This window comes from Salvelinus fontinalis, unplaced genomic scaffold (genome assembly GCF_029448725.1).
Source record: "Salvelinus fontinalis isolate EN_2023a unplaced genomic scaffold, ASM2944872v1 scaffold_0244, whole genome shotgun sequence".
Taxonomy (NCBI): domain Eukaryota; kingdom Metazoa; phylum Chordata; class Actinopteri; order Salmoniformes; family Salmonidae; genus Salvelinus; species Salvelinus fontinalis.
This window is the reverse complement of record NW_026600453.1, coordinates 199,650-227,428: the sequence shown is the minus strand read 5'-3', so window position 1 is coordinate 227,428 and position 27,779 is coordinate 199,650. Positions and strand designations below refer to the sequence as shown.

General features: G+C 47.7%; 1 protein-coding gene across 1 annotated transcript in view; it reads left to right on the top strand.

The window, feature by feature from the left end:
* Positions 1-670: 670 nt before the first annotated feature.
* The window catches only part of LOC129844867 (FERM domain-containing protein 6-like), a 36,108-nt gene continuing 8,999 nt past the window's right edge, over positions 671-27,779 (top strand). Inside the window, exons 1-11 of the mRNA XM_055913030.1 lie at positions 671-892; positions 8,430-8,636; positions 12,660-12,750; positions 15,552-15,631; positions 19,720-19,796; positions 20,131-20,209; positions 20,318-20,434; positions 22,062-22,217; positions 25,088-25,153; positions 26,249-26,317; positions 27,048-27,222. Of these exons, the coding sequence (XP_055769005.1) occupies positions 8,556-8,636; positions 12,660-12,750; positions 15,552-15,631; positions 19,720-19,796; positions 20,131-20,209; positions 20,318-20,434; positions 22,062-22,217; positions 25,088-25,153; positions 26,249-26,317; positions 27,048-27,222 (991 nt within the window). The 5' untranslated portion in view covers positions 671-892; positions 8,430-8,555. The remainder of the gene's footprint in view (positions 893-8,429; positions 8,637-12,659; positions 12,751-15,551; positions 15,632-19,719; positions 19,797-20,130; positions 20,210-20,317; positions 20,435-22,061; positions 22,218-25,087; positions 25,154-26,248; positions 26,318-27,047; positions 27,223-27,779) is intronic.

The following is a 27,779-nucleotide window of genomic DNA, read 5'->3' as shown; positions in this document are numbered from 1 at the left end:
GAATGTCTAATTTATAATTTCCATTAAATATTTCTAAAAATATATTTCTTTCACACATTGATGAGCTATATTAGCATATTATAGTGGTGAGTAATGAAATTAGCATGCTGTCAATCATGCTGAATCATGCAGATTACCATGCAATAAAAATGTGGCCAATAAATTATAGCGAGTCATTCCATGGCGTGTACTTTGGGATATCCTGGTTTCACACTCAACTCACCTATTGAACCAAACACAAATGTAATTGTAATATGCATAGTCATTTCACCCCTACCTACATGTACAAATGAACCTCAACTGATCTGTACCTCCCTGTATATAGCCTCGTTATTGTTATTTTATTCTGTTACTTTCTATTATTTTTTACTTTAGTTTATTTGGTAAATATTTTCTTAACTCTTCTTGAACTGCACTGTTGGATACGGACTTGTAAGTAAGCATTTCACCGTAAGGTCTACACTTGTAGTTTGATTCTAATATTGAATATCAAACCTAGTTGATTAACATTGACGTTATGTCAGTATGAGAAAGTACATTGTTACAAGTATATAGGCCGTCATTGTAAATACGAATTTGTTCTATTAATTGCGAAATATAGACAATATAGTTCTTAGTGAGAAAACGAAATGTATTACTAAACTATGCTAAAACATACACCCCTTCGATGAATTGCAGTTGGTATAGTCCAGTCTGTAGCGTCTGGCTCAGCGGAGGAGCAGCTTGAAAGTTTTCAACATAACGCCAATGTTGTTACTTTTTCACTGTCCGCCAAAACTCTCAAACTACGTTCCGTTATTTTACGGATAATTTGTCTCATTTCTATGTCTGGATAACCTCAACAACATCGTTTTGTTTAAGATATTCAGGTGTTTGCTGGTTTCGTCTGTCGGTAAGTGTTACTTTTTTAACTATTTAGGGCGGCGATAGGCATAACATGCAAGCACTTGTTGCTCTTCTATTCCACGTTAATGTTTTTGTTTATTTGTGTTCATGATGCGTTTAACGTCTCCATTATTCATTCAATACAGTATTGCATTCGTTCGACTACTATTTTAGTTTGTAGGCTGCTTAGTATGCTCTAACGTTGCCTAATAAATACATTTTTATGAATCGAATACATTTTGATAAACATACACCTGCTCCAATGTGATATCATTCTCTAATTGAATTATATCACATTGATGTCCCACTTTTAACTAGGTTGGGTGTACATTTGCATTCAGCAAGGAAAGTGTGAATATTATTATTTTGTATGCAGGTGCGCTCATAGCCTCTATTGCTCAGAGGCTACTTGGATATGCTTTATGAAATGTTTCTCTAATCTCCCAGGTTCCTTCAATGACACCTTCCTCTCAAACCCTTGTCTATGTTCTGAAGAACAGTGTTGTACACTATATTACAGAGGGCTGTTTGTGTTCAAGCTCTCTGTTTTGCTTTCTGCATGATTAGTTCTAAAAAAAACTAAGATTATTGTTACCCCAAGCGTCCACAGAAAATATACACATTTCCACGTCCTCAACCTTCCATACATATCTCTCTCCCTAACTCTGTCCCTCACTCTCTCTCTCTTTCTCTCTGTCTGTCTCTCTCTGTCCCTCACTCTCTTTGTCTCTCTCTTGCTCTCTCCTTGTGTAATAATTGGATGTTACTCTCATATTCCTTGGAAACCCCCAGATTGTAGTGTTGATCACTCTCAATGTTTCTAGTCTCTGCACCATGAAATGGATGCCTTGCTCATCTGAGATTGGAATGCTGGATGGTTATGAGGTGATTAGTTTCGGTCTGGTGGTTTTGTGTGTGTGTGTGTGTGTGTGTGTGTGTGTGTGTGTGTGTGTGTGTGTGTGTGTTTCATGTGACTGTGTGTGTATGCTTCCCCAGTCCCCTCATCGAGATTCTACCGGTACACTGAAGTGTTCACTTCACTGTTCAAAGTGTTCAACAGCGCAGTCCGTTGGCAGCTCTTTGCACCTTAAAGGGCTTGAACACTACAGTGCATTGGTGCAGTAGTCCAATGTGCACCTCAAATGGCACCCTATTCCCTATATAGTGCACTAATTTTGGCCAGAGCCCTATGGGCCTTGGTCTAACGTAGTGCATTAAATAGGGAATAAGGTGCCATTTGAGATGCAGATGGCATGTAGAGTGCAGCGGTCTGGTGGTGCAGCGGTCTGGTGGTGCGGTGGTCTGGTGGTGCGGCGGTCTGGTGGTGCGGCGGTCTGGTGGTGCGGCGGTCTGGTGGTGCGGCGGTCTGGTGGTGCGGCGGTCTGGTGGTGCGGCGGTCTGGTGGTCTGGTGGTGCGGCGGTCGGTCTGGTGGTGCGGCGGTCGGTCTGGTGGTGCAGCGGTCGGTCTGGTGGTGCAGCGGTCGGTCTGGTGGTGCAGCGGTCGGTCTGGTGGTGCAGCGGTCGGTCTGGTGGTGCAGCGGTCGGTCTGGTGGTGCAGCGGTCGGTCTGGTGGTGCAGCGGTCGGTCTGGTGGTGCAGCGGTCGGTCTGGTGGTGCAGCGGTCGGTCTGGTGGTGCAGCGGTCGGTCTGGTGGTGCAGCGGTCGGTCTGGTGGTGCAGCGGTCGGTCTGGTGGTGCAGCGGTCGGTCTGGTGGTGCAGTGGTCTGCACATTAAGGACATGCTAAGAACAAGGGGTTGTAATCGTCTTGAACGGGATTTAAGGCCTTGCATATGTCTGGGCTGACTGCTCTCATGTGATGCCAGGTCTGAGGAAAACATGGCTTAAAATACTATTTTAAATCGTTCAAATACTTTAGCTGTGCTTGATTGAACCTGTTGCAATGGAACTGATAGAAAAGTGGTAAAAGTGAAGTGGGAACCCCGCCCACCTGGCCTCGCCCACCTGGCATCCCATACAGGGTAAAGCAAAAAAAAAAACTACATTATTTATACGATTTCAAATAGTATTTGAAACTAGGTCTGGATGCCAATTCTGAGGTCACTCTGGTTAGACTAAGGGGATGTTGAAGGGGAGGAGGAGTGAGGTAATTTCACACGTCAGCCTGCCCTGTTAGCAGACTTGTTTGTGAGTGTAAGATGAGACTCATACTTAAACTGGCTCTGACTGTAACTGTTCTGATTAATACTTGATGGGGATATTAAGTGATAAGACTAGGTGGAAGGTAGAGTGCCTTCAGGAAGTATTCACACCCCTTTACTTTTTCCATATTGTGTTGTGTTACGGCCTGAATATTAAATTGAGATTTTGTGTCACTGATTTACACACAATATCCCATAATGTCAAAGTGAAATTGTATTTGTATAAAACTTTTGAAATTAATACAAAATGAGAAGCTGAAATGTCTTGAGTCAATAAGTATTCAACCTCTTTGTTATGGCCAGCCTAAATATGTTCAGGAGTAAACAACTACTAAATTCAGGGACCTTACAGATAATTGTATGTGTGGTTTACCAAGGTCATTTTAACCACTGTAATTGAACACTGAATGAGTCCATGCAACTTATTATAAGATTTAAATCCCTGAATTGATTTAAATCCCTGAATTGAGTAGTGAATTTCAAGCACAAATCAACCCCAAAGACCAGGGAGTTCGCTAAGAAGGGCACCTATTGGTAGATGTGTAAAAAGAAGACATTGAATATCCCTTTGAGCATGGTGAAGTTATTAATTACACTTTGGATGGTGTATCAATACAGCCAGTCACTACAAAGATGCAGATGTCCTTCTTAACTCAGTTGCGGGAGAGGAAGGAAACCACTCAGGGATTTCACTATGAGGCCAATGGGGATTTTAAAACCGTTACAGTTTTAATGGTTGTGATATGAGAACTGAAGCTGGATCAACAACATTGTAGTTACTCCACAATACAATACTAATACTAACCTAAATGTGCTCAACATCAGTCAATAAGGCACTAAAGAAAAGCTGCCAAAAATGTGGCAAAGAAATTAACTTAGAAATCTCTTAGACTTACCCAAAAAGACTTACAGCTGGAATTGCCGCCAAAGTTGCTACTACAAAGTATTTACTTAAATGAGATATTTCTGTATTTCATTTTTATTATAGGGTATTGTGTGTCGATAGGTGAGGGGAAAACATAGATTTAATCCATTTTGAATTCAGGCTGTAACAACAACATGTGGAATAAGTCAAGGGGTATGAATACTTCCTGTGTGTTGTCAAGCCTATCAGACACACAATATGTAGTTCCAATCTTACTGCTCCACATTTTAAAGGGGACATCTGGAATTCCACCACCACGTTTTTGGTACAACTGTGGGATGGGGCTGGAGAAATGTAACCCCTCAAAAATGCATAGACAGAGCTATGAATGCAAGGACTCACCAAAGTCCATTCGTTGCATCCTTCATCTATTCATCTATCTATTCAAAACCATTGGGCCAAAGTTCCCTTTGTCAACAGAAACTGTGACGAAGGATTGAACCGTCTAGTCTAAGGAATTAATGCGTGTACAATTCTAAGTGTTAACTCACTTTGTCTTATGCATAGCTCACATTCCTGGACACTGTGTAAAACCAACGCTGTACTCAACGTCAGTCAGGCTTTTCTTTTCAACTCACCTCTGCCACACTGTTCTGCAGCGTGAGTCAGATGGTCATCTACTGCCTCTGAAGGTGTGCTTTTGTGTCTGTCACTGGCTTCTCAGACCTCTTTATGACTACACTCCTTTAGGTTTGAACAAATGCTTCCAAACAGGTTTGCCCGTGGTCAGAAAGTGCCGGAAACATTCAGGAGATAGAGGTGCTGAAACGTGACTCATTTTGCATACCCCGTCCTACCATGAGAAATCCATGTCTTCTGCAATGACAAAGATAAACGGTTGAGTTTGATATCATTTGATTACAAACAGGGAGGGTTGTTGAACTATTTGATTATTTATTTAAAAAAATGTGGTTATGATCATCTCAGATGAATAAGAGGCAGATCGTTTTTAGATCATCTCAGATGTCTGCTTTTCACGCATGTTGTAGCTTAGACCCGATCTGACATTGTCTTAGGTGTTTGTGTTGTGCCCGTCACCGGTTGAGACACAGCATTCTCTTGAATGCTTGGATGCTCCCCACAATTGAATGGTTTCCACACCAATGTTTTGGCCCGTGGACCTCACCTTCACCAGGGTTTTACAGAGAGATGAAATTGGGCCTTTGAAAAGGTTATGCCTACTGTGAGGTAGGCAGTACATGATTATTCAAAAACAACTAGATGCAAAATGCCAACAAAAATAATCAAACGGAAGTTCCAAACAAGGGATGTTCACACAGTAGTGGGGGCTGCCTGAGTACATACAGGTTCCTGTATAGTCTAGGACTGTCGTGAGTTTTTAATCAGAGTTTTGCCTGGGCCCTGGGGGATAGTATGACTTCACAGTCAAATGTCTCAGAACAAGGCTGGCTTTTCAGGTTTTACTTTCCTGCTGAATTGTGTGCTGTTCTTCTGAGTGGCAGGTGTGAGACTCTGTTTGAACATGCTGTCCAGAGTACCTCTCAGGAGTTATCTCTTACACACACACACACACACACACACACACACACACACACACACACACACACACACACACGCCCCTACACCTACCTTCAGATTGGACTTTAATTCTTGGAGGTGAGTAAGTGCAATAATGTTTATAAAGGACAGTGCTTATTGCTCCTCCTCCTTGGAGGACGTAAACACACCTAGTAAAGTACCTTGTGTTTTCTTTCTAATACTTCAGGTACATTAGACTGGCAGAATGGAACCAGTACTACTTGACGTCTGATCTAATTCTCATGACCCCATGGGCGAGTGTCAGTTAGTGGGAATAATAACATAGAGTGAATATCATAACAGGTGTGATGCACTTTTTAAAAAAACATGTTGAATCATGTCACGACGGGTGTGTGTTTAACATCAAGCCACTTTTCTAAATGCAGGAGGTGGGTAACGTGTTTGAACAGAACAGAACAGACCAGACCACAGCAGAGGCCTTTTAGGATCACAGAGGAAGTTGTTGTTTTTGGATTGTTAGTTTAGTTGCCACTAGCCACTTGTTTTCGGTGAACAGCTTTAAAATGTTTTCAGTTTTCATTTGCCTTACCTCGAGCATCTTGGCAACAGAACATTATCACTGGGAAGGCCGTGTTTTGGGGTTGCCCCTCTGCCCTCGACCGACCCAAATCCCTGACTGGTACAATCCACCGCTGATTAACAAAGAGCCTGATCTCGCCAAATCAATGAATCAGATTAATGATGTGAGCCTTGCAGAGTCCGGCTCTGGGCCAGACCTGGGGAGGAAAGGGCCTGTGTGGTTTCACATGGGAATTTCACCCCTTTCGTATTTGTGTGTGCTTATCAAAAGGGATTGACATGAATGAATGGGAGGCAGATTGAGGGGCTGTAGATATGGTTTAGTATAGGCTATAGAAGAACGGTGGGACTGGGATTTGATAGTATGACGTAGGCATGGGCATCTAACCAGCTGCCTTAACTACACGACCGGCTGCCTTAAGGCAGCCGGTCGTGTAGTTAAGGCAGCCGGTCGTGTAGTTAACTACACGACCGGCTGCTGAGGCCGGCTGCTTTAACTACACGACCGGCTCCAGGCACCAAGACTCTTATCTCTCGAGTCCCGTTCCAGTTGAGAGCTCCATCAGGCAGAGAGCAGGGACCAGAGAGCATAGAGCAGGGACCAGAGAGCATAGAGCAGGGACCAGAGAGCATAGAGCAGGGACCAGAGAGCATAGAGCAGGGACCAGAGAGCATAGAGCAGGGACCAGAGAGCATAGAGCAGGGACCAGAGAGCATAGAGCAGGGACCAGAGATCAGGGACCAGAGATCAGGGACCAGAGATCAGGGACCAGAGATCAGGGACCAGAGATCAGGGCCCAGAGAGCAGGGACCAGAGAGCAGGGACCAGAGAGCAGGGACCAGAGAGCAGGGACCAGAGAGCAGGGACCAGAGAGCAGGGACCAGAGAGCAGGGACCAGAGAGCAGGGACCAGAGAGCAGGGACCAGAGAGCAGGGACCAGAGAGCAGGGACCAGAGAGCAGGGACCAGAGAGCAGGGCCCAGAGAGCAGGGCCCAGAGAGCAGGGCCCAGAGAGCAGGGCCCAGAGAGCAGGCCTCAGGGAGCAGGGCCCAGAGAGCAGGGCCCAGAGAGCAGAGAGCAGGCCTCAGGGAGCAGGCCTCAGGGAGCAGGCCTCAGGGAGCAGGCCTCAGGGAGCAGGCCTCAGGGAGCAGGCCTCAGGGAGCAGGCCTCAGGGAGCAGGCCTCAGGGAGCAGAGAGCAGGGACCAGAGATCAGGGCCCAGAGAGCAGGCCTCAGGGAGCAGGCCTTAGGGAGCAGGGCCCAGAGAGCAGAGAGCAGTGACCAGAGATCAGGGCCCAGAGAGCAGGCCTCAGGGAGCAGGCCTCAGGGAGCAGGGCCCAGAGAGCAGAGAGCAGGGAGCAGGGAGTACCCGTGTGGACTTGTCCAGATAATGGTAATGGAGGAGGAATGCGCCAGTCTCACCATGCTGTTTATTCTCCTCCAGATAGCGGATTGGCCTTTTCTTTTTAGGCTGATTGAGTGAATACCTTTGAGTCAATCCCAAAAATATCAACAACAAAGTAGATGGAAATACAAGTGGCCTTTGTGGTTAGACTGATGTCTGAAAGGGATCAAACACTTTATATATGTTTATTTATATAACCTTTATTGAACTAGGCAAGTCAGTTAAGAACACATTCTTATTTACAATGACGGCCTACACCGGCCAAACCCTAACCCGGATGACACTGGGCCAATTGTGGGACGCCCTATGGGAATCCCAATCACAGCCGGTTGTGATACAGCCTGGAATCGAACCAGGGTCTGTAGAGACGCTTCTAGCACTGAGATGCAGTGCCTTAGACCACTGCGTCACTCAGGAGCCCAAAATGTGATCCTGTTGAAAAAGGAAATCTATAAATCTGTTTTCTTCAGTGCTACTCCCATGTGTCCCATGTTTAATGCTTTGTGTGTTTATAACATGCTATTCACTGTTATAACCATGCTATTCACTGTTATAACATGCTATTCACTGTTATAACCATGCTATTCACTGTTATAACCATGCTATTCACTGTTATAACCATGCTATTCACTGTTATAACCATGCTATTCACTGTTATAACCATGCTATTCACTGTTATAACCATGCTATTCACTGTTATAACCATGCTATTCACTGTTATAACCATGCTTTTCTCTGTTATAACCATGCTTTTCTCTGTTATAACCATGCTATTCACTGTTATAACCATGCTGTTCACTGTTATAACCATGATGTTCTCTGTTATAACCATGATGTTCTCTGTTATAACCATGATGTTCTCTGTTATAACCATGATGTTCTCTGTTATTGCTATGTTAGGCCTGGTGTTACGTCTACAACGTCTTTAAAGCTTTTATGACTCAAGAACGTCTCTCTGTCTCTATTTGTCTTTTTAGACAGCAGAAAATGAACGACACATTCCCCCTAACCAGAAAGAAGAAGTGAAGGAGTGGGGAGATCGTTGGAGAGAAGAGAGAGAGAGACTGAAGGAGTGACAGGAGAGGACACTTATTGCAGACACCATGTCTGTCTCCACCACCAAGCAGGAGAGAACCCTGTGTGTTCTGCTCCCTAATAAAGAACAGCTGGACATCACTGTGGGGGTGAGCACGTCCCATTATGACTCCTCCTGTTGATTCTGGAGGTATTCCATGAGTCAGCCAGGGGGGTTCAATGGACCGCTTTTCATTGGAAGGTTTTAGTCCTGGGCCAGTAATGTATCTAGAGTATTTCTAGTCCCGTACTATAAAAGGTATGGAGTTGTACATGAGAACCATGTCTGGGAGATCAGTTCACTTTTTCTGTGTTTTTCTGTTTATAACAGTCAGCCTGTTACAATCCCCCTGTTTATAGCAGTCAGCCTGTTACAATCACCCTGTTTATCGCAGTCAGCCTGTTACAATCACCCTGTTTATAGCAGGCAGCCTGTTACAATCACCCTGTTTATAGCAGGCAGCCTGTTACAATCACCCTGTTTATAGCAGGCAGCCTGTTACAATCACCCTGTTTATAGCAGGCAGCCTGTTACAATCACCCTGTTTATAGCAGGCAGCCTGTTACAATCACCCTGTTTATAACAGTCACCCTAATACAGTGACCCTGTTTATAACAGTCAGCCTGTTAGTCAGCCTGTTTATAACAGTCAGCCTGTTAGTCAGCCTGTTTATAACAGTCAGCCTGTTAGTCAGCCTGTTTATAACAGTCAGCCTGTTAGTCAGCCTGTTTATAACAGTCAGCCTGTTAGTCAGCCTGTTTATAACAGTCAGCCTGTTAGTCAGCCTGTTTATAACAGTCAGCCTGTTTATAACAGTCAGCCTGTTAGTCACGCTGTTTATAACAGTCAGCCTGTTAGTCAGCCTGTTAGTCACGCTGTTTATAACAGTCAGCCTGTTAGTCAGCCTGTTTATAACAGTCAGCCTGTTAGTCAGCCTGTTTATAACAGTCACCCTAATACAGTCACCCTGTTTATAGCAGTCACCCTAATACAGTCACCCTGTTAGTCACCCTGTTTATAACAGTCAGCCTGTTAGTCACCCTGTTTATAACACAGGGAGCCTGTTAGTCACCCTGTTTATAGCAGTCACCCTAATACAATCACGCTGTTTATAACAGTCACCCTGTTAGTCACCCTGTTTATAACAGTCACCCTGTTAGTCACCCTGTTTATAACAGTCACCCTGTTAGTCACCCTGTTTATAACAGTCACCCTGTTAGTCACCCTGTTTATAACAGTCACCCTGTTAGTCACCCTGTTTATAACAGTCAGCCTGTTTATAACAGTCAGCCTGTTTATAACAGTCAGCCTGTTTATAACAGTCAGCCTGTTAGTCAGCCTGTTTATAACAGTCAGCCTGTTAGTCAGCCTGTTTATAACAGTCAGCCTGTTAGTCAGCCTGTTTATAACAGTCAGCCTGTTAGTCAGCCTGTTTATAACAGTCACCCTGTTTATAACACAGGGAGCCTGTTAGTCACCCTGTTTATAGCAGTCACCCTAATACAATCACGCTGTTTATAGCAGTCACCCTGTTAGTCACGCTGTTTATAACAGTCACCCTGTTAGTCAGCCTGTTTATAACAGTCACCCTGTTAGTCAGCCTGTTTATAACAGTCAGCCTGTTTATAACAGTCAGCCTGTTAGTCAGCCTGTTTATAACAGTCAGCCTGTTAGTCAGCCTGTTTATAACAGTCAGCCTGTTAGTCAGCCTGTTTATAACAGTCAGCCTGTTAGTCAGCCTGTTTATAACAGTCAGCCTGTTAGTCAGCCTGTTTATAACAGTCAGCCTGTTAGTCAGCCTGTTTATAACAGTCAGCCTGTTTATAGCAGTCACCCTAATACAATCACGCTGTTTATAGCAGTCACCCTGTTAGTCACGCTGTTTATAACAGTCACCCTGTTAGTCACCCTGTTTATAACAGTCACCCTGTTAGTCACCCTGTTTATAACAGTCACCCTGTTAGTCACCCTGTTTATAACAGTCACCCTGTTAGTCACCCTGTTTATAACAGTCACCCTGTTAGTCACCCTGTTTATAACAGTCACCCTGTTAGTCACCCTGTTTATAACAGTCACCCTGTTAGTCACCCTGTTTATAACAGTCACCCTGTTAGTCACCCTGTTTATAGCAGTCACCCTAATACAATCACGCTGTTTATAGCAGTCACCCTGTTAGTCACGCTGTTTATAACAGTCACCCTGTTAGTCAGCCTGTTTATAACAGTCACCCTGTTAGTCAGCCTGTTTATAACAGTCAGCCTGTTTATAACAGTCAGCCTGTTAGTCAGCCTGTTTATAACAGTCAGCCTGTTAGTCAGCCTGTTTATAACAGTCAGCCTGTTAGTCAGCCTGTTTATAACAGTCAGCCTGTTAGTCAGCCTGTTTATAACAGTCAGCCTGTTAGTCAGCCTGTTTATAACAGTCAGCCTGTTAGTCAGCCTGTTTATAACAGTCAGCCTGTTTATAGCAGTCACCCTAATACAATCACGCTGTTTATAGCAGTCACCCTGTTAGTCACGCTGTTTATAACAGTCACCCTGTTAGTCACCCTGTTTATAACAGTCACCCTGTTAGTCACCCTGTTTATAACAGTCACCCTGTTAGTCACCCTGTTTATAACAGTCACCCTGTTAGTCACCCTGTTTATAACAGTCACCCTGTTAGTCACCCTGTTTATAACAGTCACCCTGTTAGTCACCCTGTTTATAACAGTCACCCTGTTAGTCACCCTGTTTATAACAGTCACCCTGTTAGTCACCCTGTTTATAACAGTCACCCTGTTAGTCACCCTGTTTATAACAGTCACCCTGTTTATAACACAGGGAGCCTGTTAGTCACCCTGTTTATAGCAGTCACCCTAATACAATCACGCTGTTTATAGCAGTCACCCTGTTAGTCACGCTGTTTATAACAGTCACCCTGTTAGTCACCCTGTTTATAACAGTCACCCTGTTAGTCACCCTGTTTATAACAGTCACCCTGTTAGTCAGCCTGTTTATAACAGTCACCCTGTTAGTCAGCCTGTTTATAACAGTCAGCCTGTTAGTCAGCCTGTTTATAACAGTCAGCCTGTTAGTCAGCCTGTTTATAACAGTCAGCCTGTTAGTCAGCCTGTTTATAACAGTCAGCCTGTTAGTCAGCCTGTTTATAACAGTCAGCCTGTTAGTCAGCCTGTTTATAACAGTCAGCCTGTTAGTCAGCCTGTTTATAACAGTCAGCCTGTTTATAGCAGTCACCCTAATACAATCACGCTGTTTATAGCAGTCACCCTGTTAGTCACGCTGTTTATAACAGTCACCCTGTTAGTCACCCTGTTTATAACAGTCACCCTGTTAGTCACCCTGTTTATAACAGTCACCCTGTTAGTCACCCTGTTTATAACAGTCACCCTGTTAGTCACCCTGTTTATAACAGTCACCCTGTTAGTCACCCTGTTTATAACAGTCACCCTGTTAGTCACCCTGTTTATAACAGTCACCCTGTTAGTCACCCTGTTTATAACAGTCACCCTGTTAGTCACCCTGTTTATAACAGTCACCCTGTTAGTCACCCTGTTTATAACAGTCACCCTGTTAGTCACCCTGTTTATAACAGTCACCCTGTTAGTCACCCTGTTTATAACAGTCACCCTGTTTATAACAGTCACCCTGTTTATAACAGTCACCCTGTTTATAACAGTCACCCTGTTAGTCACCCTGTTAGTCACCCTGTTAGTCACCCTGTTAGTCACCCTGTTAGTCACCCTGTTAGTCACCCTGTTAGTCACCCTGTTAGTCAGCCTGTTTATAACACAGGGAGCCTGTTACAATCACCCTGTTTATAGCAGTCACCCTAATACAATCACGCTGTTTATAGCAGTCACCCTGTTAGTCACGCTGTTTATAACAGTCACCCTGTTAGTCACCCTGTTTATAACAGTCACCCTGTTTATAACAGTCACCCTGTTTATAACAGTCACCCTGTTAGTCACCCTGTTAGTCACCCTGTTAGTCAGCCTGTTAGTCAGCCTGTTAGTCAGCCTGTTAGTCAGCCTGTTAGTCAGCCTGTTAGTCAGCCTGTTAGTCAGCCTGTTACAGTCACCCTGTTACAGTCACCCTGTTTCTAACAGTCTTCTCTCTCCTCTCTCTCTCAGGTCAAGTCCACAGGGCAGGATGTGTTCAATCAGGTGTCTGAGCTCCTTGGAATTAAAGAGCTGCACTTCTTTGGCCTGACAGTGGTGAAGGGTAAGTTGTAGCTTCTACACAGGCCAAAACCAGCCCTAACCCAGGACACACTCATAAAGTGCCTCATAGTAGGAGTGATGTCCTGAGATCAGTTTACATTATACATCATAGTAAATTAGATTATATGGACGGGGGGGGATCTGATCCTAGATCAGCACTCCTCCTGAAACGCTTTATGAATGTGGACCCAGGCCTCTGAGACCTACCCTGCCCAACCACGCACCCCTTACCCTGCCCAACCACCCCTTACCCTGCCCATCCGCCCACCCCTTACCATGCCCAACCAAGCCTTACTCTGCCCAACACCCCAGTCACCAACACCCCAGTCACCAACACCCCAGTCACCAACACCCCAGTCACCAACACCCCAGTCACCAACACCCCAGTCACCAACACCCCAGTCACCAACACCCCAGTCACCAACACCCCAGTCACCTCACCAACACCCCAGTCACCAACACCCCAGTCCTCCAGTCCTCCAGTCCTTCTACTAGCAGTCTGTTTACATAATAGAACTAAACAACTGGGTTCGTTGTCTCTTTCTTTCTCACTCTCCTTCCTGTTCTCTGTCTTTCTCTCTTTGTTCTGCCATGTTGAAATGTCTTGGTAATCTTGTGTGGCTCACCTCTTGAACAAGAGCTCTTTTGTTTTTGTGTGAGTGCCTGCGGTGGTGTGTGGGGGCCTTCCACCTCTCTGGTCTGGGTCTGCCCGGGATTCCAACAATATTAAGCTTCCAGCTTCATTAAGCCAGGAATGTGGCCCTGCATTCCACCTCTTCACTGGAGGGAGGGATGAAGGAGTAGATGGAGGGGTAGATAGATGGAGATAAAGGGAGGATAAGGGCGGGTGAAGAAGAGGTAGGGGGGAGGAGTGGTGACTGGCCAGGGAGTGTCATTAAAACAAAACGAGTGAAAGGGAGGAGACCAGAGGTGAAAGAGAATGAGATAGTGATTTTAATGAAAAGAGAGATGGATGGATGGAGGAGTGAGTGAGTCATGTGGCCTGCCTGGTGAATGTGGTGAGGTCAGAAAGAGATGAGCCAGAAATGAAATGCTTATCGTATATAAAAATAAAAGCATTATGGATGAGGTGAAGACAGGAGTGAGTAAGATGGATGTAATGGAACATGTTAGGTTTGAGCACGGGTGTACCAGAGAAAGGAGGATACAAACCCCAGTGGAACATGTTAGGTTGGAGCAGGGGTGTACCAGAGACAGGATGATACACACCCCAGTAGAACATGTTAGGTTTGAGCACGGGTGTACCAGAGAAAGGAGGATACAAACCCCAGTGGAACATGTTAGGTTGGAGCAGGGGTGTACCAGAGACAGGATGTTACAAACCCCAGTAGAACATGTTAGGTTGGAGCAGGGGTGTACCAGAGACAGGAGGATACAAACCCCAGTAGAACATGTTAGGTTGGAGCAGGGGTGTACCAGAGACAGGATGATACAAACCCCAGTAGAACGTGTTAGGTTGGAGCAGGGGTGTACCAGAGACAGGAGGATACCAGTGGATGATTTGGTGATTTTGTATCTTACACATTGATACAGCCCCCCCCCCCCCCTTATCACTTTCCTCACAGCTGCAACCATCTTATCAGTCCAACTGTTGAAAGAAAACACATTGAGATAATTTGTGTTGAAAGTAGATAAATGTCATTATTTTGTTTTGTTTGTATTCCTTAAGAACAAAGAGCTATTAGAATGAGGATTAAACATACAAGGTGATTCATTATTAACACTCCATTTGAAGGGTACGTAAAGAAGTACTTCATAACACATTCCTAAGCATACATAACACATTCCTAAGCATACATAACGCATTCCTAAGCATACATAACCCATTCATAAGCATACATAACCCATTCATAAGCATACATAACCCATTCATAAGCATACATAACCCATTCATAAGCATACATAACCCATTCATAAGCATACATAACCCATTCATAAGCATGCATAACCCATTCATAAGCATGCATAACCCATTCATAAGCATGCATAACCCATTCATAAGCATGCATAACCCATTCATAAGCATACATAACCCATTCATTAGCATACATAACGCATTCATAAGCATACATAACCCATTCATAAGCATACATAAAGCATTCATAAGCATACATAAAGCATTCATAAGCATACATAACGCATTCATAAGCATACATAACGCATTCATAAGCATACATAACGCATTCATAAGCATACATAACGCATTCATAAGCATACATAACGCATACATAATGCATTCATAAGCATACATAATGCATTCATAAGCATACATAACCCATTCATAAGCATACATAAAGCATTCATAAGCATACATAACCCATTCATAAGCATACATAACGCATTCATAAGCATACATAACGCATTCATAAGCATACATAACGCATTCATAAGCATACATAACGCATTCATAAGCATACATAACACATTCATAAGAAGTACATAAGCGTTTCATAAATATCCATGGTTTTTGTAGTCCAGTTTACTCTGCAGGCCTAGCGAGCCAACAATCAATAGTGTTACTTTCTTCCTGAGCCGGTATGCTAGCAGAGCCTATAAGCAAACAGGCATATTAGCATTAGCATAGCTGTCAACAGGCATGTATTAGCATTAGCATAGCTGTCAACACAACAGTTGTGTCGTTTGCCTGCTAGTTGCATTGACCACACCAATGGAAGAACAAGTGTTTTCTTTCTTTCTTTACTCTAATGTCATTGTTAGGCAGATTTTACGCTTGAGTTAATTATTATTTTGTTTGACTGAGGGTCTCCTGTTTTACCTCAGACAATGAGCACATCTTTCTGGACATGGAAGATAAGCTGACCAAGTATTTCCCTAAGGAATGGAAGCAAGATTCAGGGAAGGTAAGAGTGCTCCAATCTACTTATTGATGTATTCTGACATGGATGGTGTCTGGGATGTATCAGAACACACACCTCCCTCGTTAACCCACCAGCTCACTGCAGCCCACTGCCCTGTATCTAGCTGTGTATTGTTCTTCACATGACAAATAGTTCATGCTATGCCTTTACATTGCATTACCAGGCCCATTCGTTCACCCGTGGTTGTGTTGTGTCCTGTCTTCTATTATAAAGATGTCCAGCACTGGCATCCCTGTGTTGTTTCACCATGGTTGTGCGGTGTTTCACCATGGTTGTGGGGTGTTTCACCATGGTTGTGGGGTGTTTCACCATGGTTGTGGGGTGTTTCACCACGGTTGTGGGGTGTTTCACCACGGTTGTGGGGTGTTTCACCACGGTTGTGGGGTGTTTCACCACGGTTGTGGGGTGTTTCACCACGGTTGTGGGGTGTTTCACCACGGTTGTGGGGTGTTTCACCACGGTTGTGGGGTGTTTCACCACGGTTGTGCGGTGTTTCACCACGGTTGTGCGGTGTTTCACCACGGTTGTGCGGTGTTTCACCACGGTTGTGCGGTGTTTCACCACGGTTGTGCGGTGGGGCGTTTCACCACGGTTGTGGGGTGGGGCGTTTCACCACGGTTGTGGGGCGTTTCACCACGGTTGTGGGGCGTTTCACCACGGTTGTGCGGCGTTTCACCACGGTTGTGCGGCGTTTCACCACGGTTGGGGGGCGTTTCACCACGGTTGGGGGGCGTTTCACCACGGTTGGGGGGCGTTTCACCACGGTTGGGGGGCGTTTCACCACGGTTGGGGGGCGTTTCACCACGGTTGGGGGGCGTTTCACCACGGTTGGGGGGCGTTTCACCACGGGTGGGGGGCGTTTCACCACGGTTGTGGGGGCGTTTCACCACGGTTGTGGGGGCGTTTCACCACGGTTGTGGGGGCGTTTCACCACGGTTGTGGGGGCGTTTCACCACGGTTGTGGGGGCGTTTCACCCCGGTTGTGGGGGCGTTTCACCACGGTTGTGGGGGCGTTTCACCACGGTTGTGGGGGCGTTTCACCACGGTTGTGGGGGCGTTTCACCACGGTTGTGTGGGGGCGTTTCACCACGGTTGTGTGGGGGCGTTTCACCACGGTTGTGTGGGGGGGGGCGTTTCACCACGGTTGTGGGGCGTTTCACCACGGTTGTGGGGCGTTTCACCACGGTTGGGGGGCGTTTCACCACGGTTGGGGGGCGTTTCACCACGGTTGTGGGGGTGTTTCACCACGGTTGTGGGGGTGTTTCACCACGGTTGTGGGGGTGTTTCACCACGGTTGTGGGGGGGGGGGGTGTTTCACCACGGTTGTGGGGTGTTTCACCACGGTTGTGGGGTGTTTCACCACGGTTGTGGGGTGTTTCACCACGGTTGTGCGGTGGGGTGTTTCACCACGGTTGTGCGGTGGGGTGTTTCACCACGGTTGTGGGGTGGGGTGTTTCACCACGGTTGTGGGGTGTTTCACCACGGTTGTGGGGTGGTTCACCACGGTTGTGGGGTGTTTCACCACGGTTGTGGGGTGTTTCACCACGGTTGTGGGGTGGGGTGTTTCACCACGGTTGTGGGGTGGGGTGTTTCACCACGGTTGTGGGGTGTTTCACCACGGTTGTGGGGTGGGGTGGTTCACCACGGTTGTGGGGTGTTTCACCACGGTTGGGGGGTGTTTCACCACGGTTGGGGGGTGTTTCACCACGGTTGGGGGGTGTTTCACCACGGTTGGGGGGTGTTTCACCACGGTTGGGGGGTGTTTCACCACGGTTGTGGGGTGTTTCACCACGGTTGTGGGGTGTTTCACCACGGTTGTGGGGTATTTCACCACGGTTGTGGGGTATTTCACCACGGTTGTGGGGTGTTTCACCACGGTTGTGGGGTGTTTCACTACGGTTGTGGGGTGTTTCACCACGGTTGTGGGGTGTTTCACCACGGTTGTGGGGTGGGGTGTTTCACCACGGTTGTGGGGTGGGGTGTTTCACCACGGTTGTGGGGTGGGGTGTTTCACCACGGTTGTGGGGGCGTTTCACCACGGTTGTGGGGGCGTTTCACCACGGTTGTGTGGGGGCGTTTCACCACGGTTGTGTGGGGGCGTTTCACCACGGTTGTGTGGGGGCGTTTCACCACGGTTGTGTGGGGGGGGGGCGTTTCACCACGGTTGTGGGGCGTTTCACCACGGTTGTGGGGCGTTTCACCACGGTTGTGGGGCGTTTCACCACGGTTGGGGGGCGTTTCACCACGGTTGGGGGGTGTTTCACCACGGTTGTGGGGGTGTTTCACCACGGTTGTGGGGGTGTTTCACCACGGTTGTGGGGGTGTTTCACCACGGTTGTGGGGGGGGGGGGTGTTTCACCACGGTTGTGGGGTGTTTCACCACGGTTGTGGGGTGTTTCACCACGGTTGTGGGGTGTTTCACCACGGTTGTGGGGTGTTTCACCACGGTTGTGGGGTGTTTCACCACGGTTGTGCGGTGGGGTGTTTCACCACGGTTGTGGGGTGGGGTGTTTCACCACGGTTGTGGGGTGTTTCACCACGGTTGTGGGGTGGTTCACCACGGTTGTGGGGTGTTTCACCACGGTTGTGGGGTGTTTCACCACGGTTGTGGGGTGTTTCACCACGGTTGTGGGGTGGGGTGTTTCACCACGGTTGTGGGGTGGGGTGTTTCACCACGGTTGTGGGGTGGGGTGTTTCACCACGGTTGTGGGGTGGGGTGTTTCACCACGGTTGTGGGGTGTTTCACCACGGTTGTGGGGTGGGGTGGTTCACCACGGTTGTGGGGTGTTTCACCACGGTTGGGGGGTGTTTCACCACGGTTGGGGGGTGTTTCACCACGGTTGGGGGGTGTTTCACCACGGTTGGGGGGTGTTTCACCACGGTTGGGGGGTGTTTCACCACGGTTGTGGGGTGTTTCACCACGGTTGTGGGGTATTTCACCACGGTTGTGGGGTGTTTCACCACGGTTGTGGGGTGTTTCACTACGGTTGTGGGGTGTTTCACCACGGTTGTGGGGTGTTTCACCACGGTTGTGGGGTGGGGTGTTTCACCACGGTTGTGGGGTGGGGTGTTTCACCACGGTTGTGGGGTGTTTCACCACGGTTGTGGGGTGGTTCACCACGGTTGTGGGGTGTTTCACCACGGTTGGGGGGTGTTTCACCACGGTTGTGGGGTGTTTCACCAAGGTTTTGCGGTGTTTCACCACGGTTGTGGGGTGTTTCACCACGGTTGTGGGGTGTTTCACCACGGTTGTGGGGTGTTTCACCACGGTTGTGGGGTGTTTCACCACGGTTGTGGGGTGTTTCACCACGGTTGTGGGGTGTTTCACCACGGTTGTGGGGTGTTTCACCACGGTTGTGGGGTGTTTCACCACGGTTGTGGGGTGTTTCACCACGGTTGTGGGGTGGGGTGTTTCACCACGGTTGTGGGGTGGGGTGTTTCACCACGGTTGTGGGGTGGGGTGTTTCACCACGGTTGTGGGGTGTTTCACCACGGTTGTGGGGTGTTTCACCACGGTTGTGGGGTGTTTCACCACGGTTGTGGGGTGTTTCACCACGGTTGTGGGGTGTTTCACCACGGTTGTGGGGTGTTTCACCACGGTTGTGGGGTGTTTCACCACGGTTGTGGGGTGTTTCACCACGGTTGTGGGGTGTTTCACCACGGTTGTGGGGTGTTTCACCACGGTTGGGCGGCGTTTCACCACGGTTGGGGGGCGTTTCACCACGGTTGGGCGGCGTTTCACCACGGTTGGGCGGCGTTTCACCACGGTTGGGCGGCGTTTCACCACGGTTGGGCGGCGTTTCACCACGGTTGGGGGGCGTTTCACCACGGTTGGGGGGCGTTTCACCACGGTTGGGGGGCGTTTCACCACGGTTGGGGGGCGTTTCACCACGGTTGGGGGGCGTTTCACCACGGTTGGGGGGCGTTTCACCACGGTTGGGGGGCGTTTCACCACGGTTGTGGGGCGTTTCACCACGGTTGTGGGGTGGGGTGTTTCACCACGGTTGTGGGGTGGGGTGTTTCACCACGGTTGTGGGGTGTTTCACCATGGTTGTGTGTTGTTTCCTCAGGGGTTACAGAAGAGATCCCTCCCCCTGGTGCTCTGCCTCAAGGTGCAGTACTATGTGGAGAACGGCAGGCTCATCTGGTGAGGCTCCAAACATCATGCTTATTTCCTAATCCTCCTAACATACCATCATCCTTCTGACCCGTTGCTGGAACCGAACAGCAATGCTTATTTCCTAATACTCTAAACATACCATCATCCTTCTGACCCGTTGCTGGAACCGAACAGCAATGCTTATTTCCTAATGCTCCTAACATACCATCATCCTTCTGACCCGTTGCTGGATGCACTCGAGGTCTCCCTCCAAAAATGTGGATTTAATATACCCAGCTCTGTATCTCATTAACTCCCTTTACCTCCTACAACTCCATTGTTATTAAATCTAGTGACCCTGCCTCTCTACCTCTCCCCCCAGTGAGCGGAAGGCGAGGCGTCTGTACTTCTCTGACCTGAGAGAGAGGGTATTGCGTTCAGAGTGTCGTCAGCAGGAGGAGGTGTACTTGTGTTCTTTCTTTCTAACATTTTATTTTAGATTTCTTCATCGTATGACAATCACAAACATTCAAAAATACACAATAACACAATGAACTCCCATTTTCCAGGTGTACTTCCAGCTGGCTGGGTATGCTCTACAAGCTGACCTGGAGGATCATCCCCTACCTGGGAAGAACCAGGGAGGCACCCGCTACTTCCAACCCAAAGAGTACTTCCCTCCCTGGGTAAGTGTGAGAGTGTGTGGGGCCTGGGGAAGTCTACGTGTTGAGATACCATACATTTTCTTACACGTGGCCACTGCCATTCTCAGGAAATGGTTCTACAGCGATATTGTCTGAATGTGGTCTCTCTGTCTTTCTCTGTTTTTCTCTCTCAAGAAAATCTGTCTCTCTCTGTGTCTCACTCTCTCTCTCTCTCTCTCTCTCAAGACAGTCAGTTATGTCTGGTTTGCTTAATTTAAGGAATTTGAAATGATTTGTATAATTGACTTTTTATACTTAATTATATTTAAAACCAAAGACTTTTACTCAAGTAGTATTTTACTTGGTGACTTACTTTTACTAGAGGCATTTTCTATTAGGGTATCTTTACTTTTACTAAGTATGACAATTGGATACTTTCTCCACCGCTGATGGCGAGCTGCCAGTAGCTTGCAGCCCACCTATGAGTAGCACGCCAATCAATTCTGAAAGTAATGTATTTTTTCACGTGTTCCATGCAAACTGTCGTGAACATAAAGCTCCTGGCTACTATCCAATCAAAGCCACTTTGACATGATCCCATCCCTGGTTAGATGCTATTGGTTTGAAAAGCCAAACGTAACACTATCTGCCAATTAATTTCCAGCAATATTGCCTCCTGTCTGTTTGGTGAAAACTCAGTATGTAGCCAGTAAGAGATGCCTCCTGTCTGTCTGTTTGGTGAAAACTCAGTATGTAGCCAGTAAGAGATGCCTCCTGTCTGTCTGTTTGGTGAAAACTCAGTATGTAGCCAGTAAGAGATGCCTCCTGTCTGTCTGTTTGGTGAAAACTCAGTATGTAGCCAGTAAGAGATGCCTCCTGTCTGTCTGTTTGGTGAAAACTCAGTATGTAGCCAGTAAGAGATGCGGATGATAACTGTCTTGTAGGCTTACCTGACAGATCTACACTACCGTTCAAAAGTTTGGGCTCACTTAGAAATGTCCTTGTTTTTTTTCAATTTTTAAAATAACATCAAGTTGATCCGAAATACAGTATAGACATCGTTAATGTTGTAAATTATTATTGGGGCTGGAAACAGCACATTTATGGAATATCTACATAGTCGTACAGAGGCCCATTATCAGCAACCATCACTCCTGTGTTCCAATGGCACGTTGTGTTAGCTAATCCAAGTTTATCATTTTAAAAGGCTAATTGATCATTAGAAAACCCTTTTGCAATGATGTTAGCACAGCTGAAAACTGTTGTGCTGATTAAAGAAGCAATAAAACTGACCTTCTTTAGACTAGTTGAGTATCTGGAGCATCAGCGTTTTCTAGGTTCGATTACAGGCTCAAAATGGCCAGAAACAAAGACCTTTCTAATAAAACGGGAGAAAACCGAATTCTAGAAAATACAAAATATAATTTTATGAACCATTATTTTACTAGGTATATTGTCAGAAAACACATCTCTTGCACATCACGGACCCTGGGAAGAGTTGCAGGGTAGAGGAGAGGAGAAGAATGGGCCTATTTGAAAGCTAGAAAAGAAGAGTAGCTCGCGACGTTATTTTATTTTTTTTAAGTATCTCTCAGATAGAAAAGGTTGTAGACCGCTGTTCTACAGTAATATTGAACCAATGTGTGTTGTTTTCTCTCTCCATCTTCAGATTGTGGCGAAGCGTGGGGTGGACTACCTGCTCTGTCACGGTCCCAAGGTACACAAGGAGCTGTGGGGCATGACGCCACGTGATGCGGTACTCCACTTCATCAAAGAGGCCTGTCGTCTCGAGGACGTCCCCGTCACCTTCTACAGGCTACAGAAGGTCAGTCTGAGATCTCATAGCAGAGTGAAGCAATCATTCAAATGTCTTAAGACCCCAAAGACCAAACAGAGACAGGAGCTCAGTGGCCAGGAAAAGTTCCCAAAAAGGAAGATACCTAGAGAGGAACCAGACTCAGGAGGGAGGTATATCCTCTTCTTGCTGTACTGAATAATCCTTGTCCACAGCCCACATTTATTAGGCTGAAGCAAGCAAAAGTTATTGTGTGTTTTCAAAATTAGCCAAAGCATAAAACACTACACGTACACAAACAATCACTGAAATAGTTTCACATGGAGTTTCAACATGTATGGCACAGAGCCACTACAGACAGACGGCTAAACAGAGATATGGAGTTTCAACGTGTATGGCACAGAGCCGCTGCTGACAGACGTCTAAACAGAGATATGGAGTTTCAACGTGTATGGCACAGAGCCGCTGCAGACAGACGTCTAAACAGAGATATGGAGCTTCAACGTGTATGGCACAGAGCCGCTGCAGACAGACGTCTAAACAGAGATATGGAGTTTCAACGTGTATGGCACAGAGCCGCTGCTGACAGACGTCTAAACAGAGATATGGAGTTTCAACGTGTATGGCACAGAGCCGCTGCAGACAGACGTCTAAACAGGGATATGGAGTTTCAACATGTATGGCACAGAGCCGCTGCAGACAGACGTCTAAACAGAGATATGGAGCTTCAACGTGTATGGCACAGAGCCGCTGCTGACAGACGTCTAAACAGAGATATGGAGTTTCAACGTGTATGGCACAGAGCCACTACAGACAGACGTCTAAACAGAGATATGGAGTTTCAACGTGTATGGCACAGAGCCGCTGCAGAGAGACGGCTAAACAGAGATATGGAGTTTCAACGTGTATGGCACAGAGCCACTACAGACAGACGTCTAAACAGAGATATGGAGTTTCAACGTGTATGGCACAGAGCCGCTGCTGACAGACGTCTAAACAGAGATATGGAGCTTCAACGTGTATGGCACAGAGCCGCTGCTGACAGACGTCTAAACAGAGATTTGAATTGTTACTCTTAAACGAATGTATCCAGTTGGCCTTATTGGGGGGATGGTGTGTGTGTATTAGGTAATAGAGGCTGATACAGTACATCCATTTGCGTCTGCGTTTTCCGAGTCCAGCCCAATGTCAGCCTCCCAAATGGTACCCTATTCCCTGTATATTGCACTACTTTAGACCAGAGCTGTATGGGTCCTGATCAAAAGGAGGGCACTAAATAGGGAGTAGGGTGACATTTGGGGTTCATCAAATGTTCCCAGTGGAGGAGTGGAGGGGTTAGGCTGTGGGTTGGGGTTAGGCTGTGGGTTGGGGTTAGGCTGTGGGTTGGGGTTAGGCTGTGGGTTGGGGTTAGGCTGTGGGTTGGGGTTAGGCTGTGGGTTGGGGTTAGGCTGTGGGTTGGGGTTGGGGTTAGGCTGTGGGTTGGGGTGGCTGGGGTTGGGGTTAGGCTGTGGGTTGGGGTTAGGCTGTGGGTTGGGGTTGGGGTTAGGCTGTGGGTTGGGGTTGGGGTTGGGGTTAGGCTGTGGGTTGGGGTTAGGCTGTGGGTTGGGGTTAGGCTGTGGGTTGGGGTTAGGCTGTGGGTTGGGGTTAGGCTGTGGGTTGGGGTTGGGGTTAGGCTGTGGGTTGGGGTTAGGCTGTGGGTTGGGGTTGGGGTTAGGCTGTGGGTTGGGGTTAGGCTGTGGGTTGGTTAGGCTGTGGGTTGGGGTTGGGGTTAGGCTGTGGGTTGGGGTTAGGCTGTGGGTTGGGGTTGGGGTTAGGCTGTGGGTTGGGGTTGGGGTTAGGCTGTGGGTTGGGGTTAGGCTGTGGGTTGGGGTTAGGCTGTGGGTTGGGGTTAGGCTGTGGGTTGGGGTTAGGCTGTGGGTTGGGGTTGGGGTTAGGCTGTGGGTTGGGGTTAGGCTGTGGGTTGGGGTTAGGCTGTGGGTTGGGGTTGGGCTGTGGGTTGGGGTTGGGCTGTGGGTTGGGGTTGGGCTGTGGGTTGGGGTTGGGGTTAGGCTGTGGGTTGGGGTTGGGGTTAGGCTGTGGGTTGGGGTTAGGCTGTGGGTTGGGGTTAGGCTGTGGGTTGGGGTTGGCTGGTTAGGCTGTGGGTTGTGGGTTGGGGTTAGGCTGTGGGTTGGGGTTGGGCTGTGGGTTGGGGTTAGGCTGTGGGTTGGGGTTGGGGTTAGGCTGTGGGTTGGGGTTGGGGTTGGGCTGTGGGTTGGGGTTAGGCGTGGGTTGGGGTTGGGGTTAGGCTGTGGGTTGGGGTTAGGCTGTGGGTTGGGGTTAGGCTGTGGGTTGGGGTTGGGGTTAGGCTGTGGGTTGGGGTTGGGGTTAGGCTGTGGGTTGGGGTTAGGCTGTGGGTTGGGGTTAGGCTGTGGGTTGGGGTTAGGCTGTGGGTTGGGGTTAGGCTGTGGGTTGGGGTTAGGCTGTGGGTTGGGGTTAGGCTGTGGGTTGGGGTTAGGCTGTGGGTTGGGGTTGGGCTGTGGGTTGGGGTTGGGGTTAGGCTGTGGGTTGGGGTTGGGCTGTGGGTTGGGTTGGGTTAGGCTGTGGGTTGGGGTTAGGCTGTGGGTTGGGGTTAGGCTGTGGGTTGGGGTTGGGGTTGGGCTGTGGGTTGGGGTTGGGGTTAGGCTGTGGGTTGGGGTTAGGCTGTGGGTTGGGGGGCTGTGGGTTGGGGTTGGGCTGTGGGTTGGGGTTAGGCTGTGGGTTGGGGTTAGGCTGTGGGTTGGGGGGCTGTGGGTTGGGGTTGGGGTTAGGCTGTGGGTTGGGGTTGGGCTGTGGGTTGGGTAACAGGATTGCCTGTTATCTTGTTCTCTTTAGGGACTCAGATGCTTGACTGACACCTCATCCTTCATTCTTCTGTCTCTCAGGACAAGAAAGAAGAGAGAGGCACAGCTCTGCTGGGGCTGACCCTCAGAGGAATGCAGCTTTATCAGGTGTGTGTGGGGTGGGGGGGGGGGGTTAATGTTGCTGTGTTTGAAGATATGTGTCCCATCTGTCTACGTGTGTGTGTGTGTGTGTGTGGGGGGGGGGGGGTTAATGTTGCTGTGTTTGAGGATATGTGTCCTATCTGTCTACGTGTGTCAGTGTGTGCGTCAGAGTGAACCTGCCTCTCAAATCATCCACCCTCCTCCTACTATGCCCTCTACATCAACCATGTGAGGAATGTGTAGGTTATCCAGAGACAGCAGTAAAACATTGCATGCTGAGTCCAAATGGCACCCTATTCCCTATTTGGTGCACTACTTTTGACCAGAGCCTTATAGGTAGTGCACTATATAGGAAATAGGGTGCCATTTAGGACAAAACAATGGGCTGGGGGCCATCCCATCTCAGCCTTTTGATTTGTCCGTCAGAGTCCATCTGGGAGGATTAGACGCACACACACACACACACACACACACACACACACACACACACACACACACACACACACACACACACACACACACACACACACACACACTCTGGGAGGATTAGTTAGGGGTCTGGGATCTGTAGTGATTTAGGGGGGTTGAGGTGATTACATACCCAGTAGACTGTGGTGAGGTGAGATGGTATGAGATGGTGTGGTGTGAGGTGGTGTGAGGTGTGGTGTGGTGTGGTGTGAGGTGAGGTGTGAGAGGAGGTGAGGTGAGAGACTGTGAGGACCTATCAGGCCTCTTGGTCTTAGCAAGGTCCAGATGGCCCACTGATAAAGGAGAGAAACACGTGTTGTACATCTTCCTGTCAAGCCAAACCTGTAATGTTTTCTTTAAAACTGTATTACATGATACAATCTGGACTTGTGAATAAAGTATGAATCTCTCAATATGCTCACGAAGACCAGCCCTTTGACACCACAGAAGCTCACTATTTGGCAAAACACCCAAAAGATGATTTTGACCCAATGAGTTTGGTTCACACTTTAAAACAGTTTATTAATGATTTATTACATATGAACTAATGATTCACTGTCCATATAAGCTACTAATAAATCCTTCAATGGAAGTGTAACCAATGTCTTTGTAATGTGTGTGTCATTTCCTCAGGAGGCGGACAACATCCGGCAGCTTCTCTATGACTTCCCCTGGTCCAACGTGGGACGACTCACCTTCCTGGTACCCTCCACTTTATATTAACATATGTAAAGTGACTTCCTGTACAGTGAGTGCATGCATTGTTAGTGGAGGTGTATGTGATCCCGGTGGGAATTGAACTCACAGCCTTGGCCTTACTAACGCCATGCTCTTATCTACCCATTGTATTTTAAATGAAGTGGTATTAGAATGATTATTTAATGAGGGTTTTAATTACACTGAGCTGTGTAGGATTCCACCATGTCCTCCTGTCCTCAGGGTTACATTTTACATGTACATTTTAGTCATTTAGTAGACACTCTTACCCAGAGCAACTTTCGGTCATTGGCCCAATGCTCTTAACCGCTAGGCTACCTGCTCTTAACCGCTAGGCTACCTGCTCTTAACCGCTAGGCTACTTGCTCTTAACCGCTAGGCTACTTGCTCTTAACCGCTAGGCTACCTGCTCTTAACCGCTAGGCTACCTGCTCTTAACCGCTAGGCTACCTGCTCTTAACCGCTAGGCTACCTGCTCTTAACCGCTAGGCTACCTGCTCTTAACCGCTAGGCTACCTGCTCTTAACCGCTAGGCTACCTGCTCTTAACCGCTAGGCTACCTGCTCTTAACCGCTAGGCTACCTGCTCTTAACCGCTAGGCTACCTGCTCTTAACCGCTAGGCTACCAGCCGCCTAGTGTTCTTACTCAATCTACCAGGTCAAATAAATAAATAATGATGTCATCATGTTGCCCTCCCTTCTCCTGTTTCTTCAGGGGAAGAAATTTGAGATCCAGCCAGATGGTCTGCCGTCGGCCAGGAAGCTGGTCTACTACACTGGGTCTCCGTTCCGCTCGCGCCACCTCCTCCTGCACCTCAGCAACAGCCACCGACTCTACCTCAGTCTCCAGCCTGCCCTCAAACACCTCCGACAGCTGGAGGACAGCGAGGGTGAGCAGGGAGGGAGGGAGAGAGGAGGGTAATGTGTTTCAGAGTGATTAGAGATGAGGTCTAATGGTTATCTATGGAGTAACACCATAACTAATGGTTATCTATGAAGTAACACCATAACTAATGGTTATCTATGGAGTAACACCATAACTAATGGTTATCTATCAAGTAACATGATAACTAATGTTCTTGATTGCATTAACATTTTAATCTGTTTGAAGCCAAATTTCCAGTGTTTCTCCTCTCTACTCCTCTATTCTCCTCTCTTCTCCTCCCCTCTTCTCCTCCCCTCTCTTCTCCTCTCCTCTCTTCTCCTCTCCTCTATTCTCCTCTCCTCTCTTCTCCTCCCCTCTCTTCTCCTCTATTTTCCTCCCCTCTCTTTCCTCCCCTCTATTCTCCTCCCCTCTATTCTCCTCCCTTCTCTTCTCCTCTATTCTCTCCTCTCCCCTCTTCTCCTCCCCTCTCTTTTCCTCTCCTCTATTCTCCTCCCTTCTCTTCTCCTCTATTCTCTCCTCTCCCCTCTTCTCCTACCCTCTCTTCTCCTCTATTTTCCTCCC